This window comes from Lycium barbarum, chromosome 1 (genome assembly GCF_019175385.1).
Source record: "Lycium barbarum isolate Lr01 chromosome 1, ASM1917538v2, whole genome shotgun sequence".
NCBI lineage: Eukaryota > Viridiplantae > Streptophyta > Magnoliopsida > Solanales > Solanaceae > Lycium > Lycium barbarum.
In genome coordinates this window covers 68,175,060-68,181,250 of record NC_083337.1, presented here as the reverse complement: position 1 = coordinate 68,181,250, position 6,191 = coordinate 68,175,060, and the positions used below count along the sequence as shown (strand labels likewise).

At 37.6% G+C, this 6,191-nt stretch overlaps 1 protein-coding gene across 1 annotated transcript; it reads left to right on the top strand.

The window, feature by feature from the left end:
* Positions 1–2,207: 2,207 nt before the first annotated feature.
* On the top strand, positions 2,208–2,843 carry LOC132612101 (uncharacterized). Its single transcript, XM_060326444.1, has one exon. It carries the CDS (start codon positions 2,208–2,210, stop codon positions 2,841–2,843), a length of 636 nt encoding a protein of 211 aa, XP_060182427.1.
* The last annotated feature ends 3,348 nt before the right edge of the window (positions 2,844–6,191 follow it).

Genomic DNA, 6,191 nt, shown 5'->3' with positions numbered 1-6,191 from the left:
GGACAGGCAGCTTATACATTTATGCATACATGATATGATGATGATTATGAGTAAGTCAGCATATGTTATTTCTTTTATAAATGACAGTCATATATAGTTGCTCGTTATTGATGCTTCCTTTATCTCATTGACATTTTTCATTACTTATGCCTCTCATACTCAGTACAATGTTCGTACTGACGTCCGTTTTCTTTGGATGTTGTGTTCATGCCCACAGGTAGGCAGGGAGGAGATCTTGATCCAGACTCGTAGGAGCAAGTAGCTGACTTGAGAGCACTCCATTGTTCCAGAGGTGCTACTTGGTTCATTCTTTTGTGTATATACATATATATGTATTATGGGCACGACGGGGTCTTGTTCCGTCCCTATGTCTAGTACTCTAGTAGAGGCTCGTAGATACGTAGTGTGGGTTATGTGGTCTCACGAGAATGCTATCATGTACATATTATCTTGATAACCGAAAGGCTTGCGTATATAAAAGTATTTATGTTCCCGAATTAAAAATGATTTTCTTATAATTTGAGTATGATTTTGATAAAATAAGGCTTAATGAGCATAATGGGTAGCAGAATGAGTGGTGCTCGGTAGTTAGCCTCGGGTACCCGTCACGGCCCCTAGGCGGGTCGTGATATTTTCCTACCCGTTAATTTATATCCTTTATAAATGTAAACTAATTGTTGTCGACATATGATGCTTACCAGTACTAGTGTTGTACCGATACTACTCTTGCTGCACTTCTTTCTTGAGTGTAGAGTTCATCGCTGGTTCTACCTCTCAGCCTCGCGAGTGATTCTGAGGTCTACCTGCTAGAGTTTCCAGGGTGAGCTACTAGATGGTCCGCAGCCCGGAGATTCCTCCTTACATGCTTCTCTTTCTTTTGCACTCTTGAGACAGTATTTCATAGTATTGACCCCTTTTCTCTAACGGCTCTCTCAACGACCATATTGGCTAGTTTCTGGCGGTTGGAGACCACGCTCCACCGTCATGGAGCCGCCTGGAGGCCCTCCTCCGGCGCGTCTCACTACGGAATCTCTTCCCCCTGAAATCGCAAATCCTCTTATAGACAAAAAAAAAACAAAAAACATCTTATGCAAACACTATTGCTGGTCCATCAAATTCAGCACAACATCCACATGGAAAGGAACAAATCAAAGGTCATTAAACCCATCACAATGGTGTTCCTTCTGTGATCTTTAAAGCTATTGATTATTATGGCACCATGGCAGAGGAGTGTCGATACACCTTAGTGGGTCGGTTCATCAAAAATCGACCTCAAATTGACAAAATTAGGTCGAGTTTCAAAGAAATGGTATCGGTTAAGGGATCGGTAAAAATTAGGGCTTTTGATAATTTTAATGTCTTCCTTGAGTGCACAAACGAGGAAGACTTCACTAATATCTGGTTTCAAAGAGTAATTGAGCTAGATGGAATGCAAATGTGGATCCAGAAATGGTCGCCTGATTTCAAACCTGAAGAAGATATTCCCAGTGCTCTAGCTTGGGTCCTTTTCCCAGGTTTACCCTTTCATCTTCATGCTTGGCATTATGCGAAACAATTATGTTTAAATATTGGTACCCCTTTGATGTTGGATGCTGCTACTAACCATAGAACCCGACCAAGTATGGAAAAAGTTAGAGTTGAAATTGATTTGTTGAAACCTAGACCGGATAAGATTTGGATTGGGATTGAATCTGAAAACTCACCTCTGAAGGGATTCTATCAAAAAGTCGAATATGAAGGTGTCCCTAAATATTGTAGACACTGTAAGAAATTAGGTCATAATACGGAAGATTGCAGACTGTTGGAGAAAATAAATATTAGAAGGGAACTGCAAAAAAATGATTATAAGAAAGGTGAATTCGTGGGAGAGAATTTAACTGATAAAGAAATATTGATTGGGAAAAATCAGGTTGAAAAGGAGGAGAACCAGCATATTAAGAATGTTAATGAAATGGTTACACACCAGGAAGAAAAGGACACAGAGAAAGACATGAATACTAACAGACCAATGGAGTCCAATGTCAAGGAAAAAAGGAAGAAAAAAAAAGGAAAGGATCAGGAGGACTCCCAAAAAGAAAAACAAAGTCTTGTTCAAAACCATTTCTAGATTGAAAACTGGGAGAAGAAGTAAGCAAACTGGATTTAATATCAATATTCCAGGCAAGGAAAACAAAGCTATCGAAATTATGGAAAGTGTGTCACAAAAAATGAGCTCTTCCCTGAACAAAGATGACAGAATAAACAAGAGGGCCGAAGAGGAAAAAAGTGACACTCAAATAGATCAAACTCATGTGAGCAATACTGAAGAAGATGTGGTCAGTAGTAAGAATCAGGAAAAGGAGTGCCAACAACAGAAGCAACTGCAAGAAGTGGAGGAAGGTGAAATCCTATCTCCTATTGTTGAAAGCACCCCAGGTCTACCCTCTTATATTAAGAATCATAAAGGTATTGATTTAATTGTTGAGCTGAATTGTGATCCTAGCTCAAAAGGTGAAGAAATAAAAGGCACACAAAAAGAGGAAAAAAGGCAGGAAAAAGAAGGTATCAACAGTCAAATTGTTAGTACCAAATCCATGGATACACAGCAAACAAAACAGAAGAAGAAACAGATGGGAGAGGGCAACCTACAAGCAGTTTCAGAGGAGTCAAAAACTACAAACAAGGAGATTTATGATACTAGCCAGAGCCACGGAAAGGTGCTGGTTAAGAACACAAGACGTAGAAGCAAAACTAAGAAAACTATTAAGGAAAAAGGCAAAGACATCAAAAAGAAGTCTGCTGCTAGAAGCAAAGAAAAACTTCAAAGACAAAGTGCCCCGCCCCCTAATATCATCCATGATTAGTACAATCTTTTGGAATATAAGGGGGGTGAGGTAGAGAAAAGCTTTCAAAAGATTGAAAATTCACATTAACATCAACAAAGCTACCTTTGTAGAGATTTCAGAACCTTTCTCTCATCATAGAAAAATAGAAGGGTACAAAAGTTATTTTGGATTTCAGCACTGTGTAGCAAACACAAATGGTCAAATATGGTGTTTTTGGAAAAATTGGGATCTTTTTCAAGTCATTGAAAAATGATGAGCAGCAAATTACTATCAACTTCAAAGAAAATCCTAAGGATAATGGTACCTTTGTAACTGTTATCTATGCAAAGTGTACTGCTCTTGAAAGGATTGATCTCTGGAATAGTATTGAGAATATGAGCAATAGAATCACTGGTCCATGATGTATGGGAGGAGATTTTAATGTAATCATGGACCAAGATGAAAAACTTGGGGGCAGACCTCACAGAAGTTATAAGAGTTTGGACTTTATTACTTGCATGAATAATTGTGGCCTGACTGATGTGGGATTCACAGGACCAAGATACACTTGGTGTAATAATTGGGTTCCTAGCAAAAGGATTTGGAAAAGGTTGGATAGAGTTATGATTAATGATGAATGGACTTTGAAATTTCAAAATAATGTAGTAGAACATCTGCCTAGAATAGGGTTTGATCACAGACCTTTGGTTTTCAAATTTAGTGATAATTCACAAAATCACATTAAGTATTTTAAGTTCTTAAATTTTTGGGTCGATCAGCCTGGTTTTTTGGAAACTGTTAGGAGTGCCTGGAGCTTAAATGCTAAAGGGAATGATGTGGAGACTGCAGACAAAGCTTAAAAACCTTGGAAGAATTCTAAGTTATTGGTCAAGAAACAGCATTGGGGATATACATGAAAATGTCCAGATTTGGGAAGCAAAAATGGAATTATTGGAAGAATTGGATATGACCAATAACACTGATCATAGCAGGGAAGAGTTGAATAAGGGATATGCTGAATATGTCAGATGGATGAGCCTTCAAGACTCCTTGCTAAAGCAGAAAACACAGCTTAGCTGGTTCAAGGATGGGGATAAAAACTCTAAGTATTTTCACAGTGTGCTAAGGTATAAAAGAAGGAGATTACAAATTCAGCAAATAAAAAACAGTAAAGGGAGATGGATTCACGGTCCTGAGAAGATTGCCAAATCTGCCACTAGATATTTTGAGAAACAGTTCAATCTTAAACATCATTATACAAGTAGCAGAATCATGAATTGTATCCCAAGAGTGATTACTGATGAACACAATGAGATGATCACCAAAGTACCAGACAAGGAAGAAATTCATAATGCAGTCTTTGGTATGAGTTGTGACAGTTCAGCAGGTCCTGATGGATTTAACGGTAAATTTTTTCAAGTCTGTTGGTCTATTATTGAAGAAGATGTTGTGGAATTTGTTAGAGAATTCTTCAAAGGCAAGAAGCTTACAAAATTTTATACACATACATGTCTTGCCCTCATTCCCAAAGTTGACTCTCCTTCCAAGTTCTCTGATCTTAGACCAATCACTCTGAGAAACTTTTCTAATAAAATCATTTCCAAAGTACTTGCAAACAGACTCAATCCATTACTTCCCCTTCTTATCTCTGAAAATGAAAGTGGATTCATTTCTGGAAGGCTTATCACTGATAATATCATGTTGACACAAGAAATTATTCACAATATCTCCAAAGTTAATAAGGGGGGTAAGGTGGTGATCAAATTAGATATGGCTAAAGCCTATGATAGAATTTCATGGGTTTTTCTGATGAAGGTTTTAAAGAGATTTGGTTTCAATGATCAATGGATTGATTTGATCAACAAGAGCATCTCAAATGTTTGGTATTCTATCATTCTCAATGGAATCAGGTATGGTTTCTTCACTTCCTCTCAAGGTTTGAAACAAGGAGATCCCATATCTCCTTCATTATTTGTTATTGCTACAGAGGTTTTATCTAGGTCCTTAAACAGTCTCCTGCAAAATCCAAAGTTTACTCCTTTCACTATGAGCAGTAGAGGGCCACAAATCACTCACCTAGCTTATGTAGATGACCTTGTCATCTTTAGCAATGGCAACACTTTATCTATCAGACTTATTATGAAGAAAATCAGAAAATATGAAGTTGTTTCTGGGCAAATGGTTAATAAGGATAAAAGCTGCTTTTTAACAAGTCCCAAAACCTGTGCCTATAGAATAAATAGGATCAGGAAGCATACTGGTTTCATTGAAGAGGATTTCCCCTTTACCTACTTAGGCTGCCCAATTTATACTGGTATTAAGAAGATTAGCTACTTTGATTGTATGGTTACAAAAATTGTGAAAAGATTGAATGGTTGGCAAGGTAGCATGTTATCCTATGGGCGAAGAGAAGTTCTTATCAAAAGTTTTATACAAGCTTTACCTACTTATACACTCAGTGCTATAAATCCCCCAAAAAAGACTATGGAACTTATAGAGAAACACATCTGCAACTTTTTTTGGGGTTCTGAAAATGGAAAGAAAAAGTATCACTGGTGTGCTTGGGAAAAGATGTGCTATCCTGAAAATGAAGCTGGTATAGGCATCAGGAGCATGAAAGATATTGCTAATACTCTAGCAGTTAAAAGGTGGTGGAGATTTAGATCAATGAACTCTCTATGGGCAGACTTCTTAAAAGCTAAATACTGCATAAGGAATCATCATGTTAGCAAAAAATGGGTGTCAAGTAATTCACAAGCCTGGAAACACCTCCTCTGGGCAAGAGACAAAAGTGAAAAATTCATCACCTGGAATATCAATAATGGAGAGTGTAGTTTTTGGTGGGATGATTGGACAGGAAAGGGCCCTCTTGCATACACCTACAGTGATTATATACCTAAAGGAGGACAGAATTCTAAAGTTAAAGAATACTTTGCTGATCACTCTTGGAATATGCATAAACTGTACAATACTCTTCTTGCTCAAATTGCTCTATATATCAGCACTGTTAACATTGGAAGAATTCATGAAAAGGATTATGCTATATGGAATGCTACCGATAATGGGATCTATACTAACAAGTCTGCTTGGGCAATAGTTAGACATCAGAGACAGCCTAACAATCTTCTTAAGAAAATTTGGCATAATTCCATCCCTTTTAAAATTTCCTTCTTGAATTGGAGACTTATTCATAATAAGCTCCCTTTTAAAGATGTTATAGCTAAATTTGGGATGCAGGGATTTAGCACTTGTATATGCTGTAGTGTTGCTCAAAATGAATCTCCACAACATGTTTTTGTTGAAGGGAAAGTTGCACTTCACTTGTGGAATACAATTGGATCTCCTCTTGGTAAGAGACATCAGGATGTTCCAATCAGAGGACTGTTG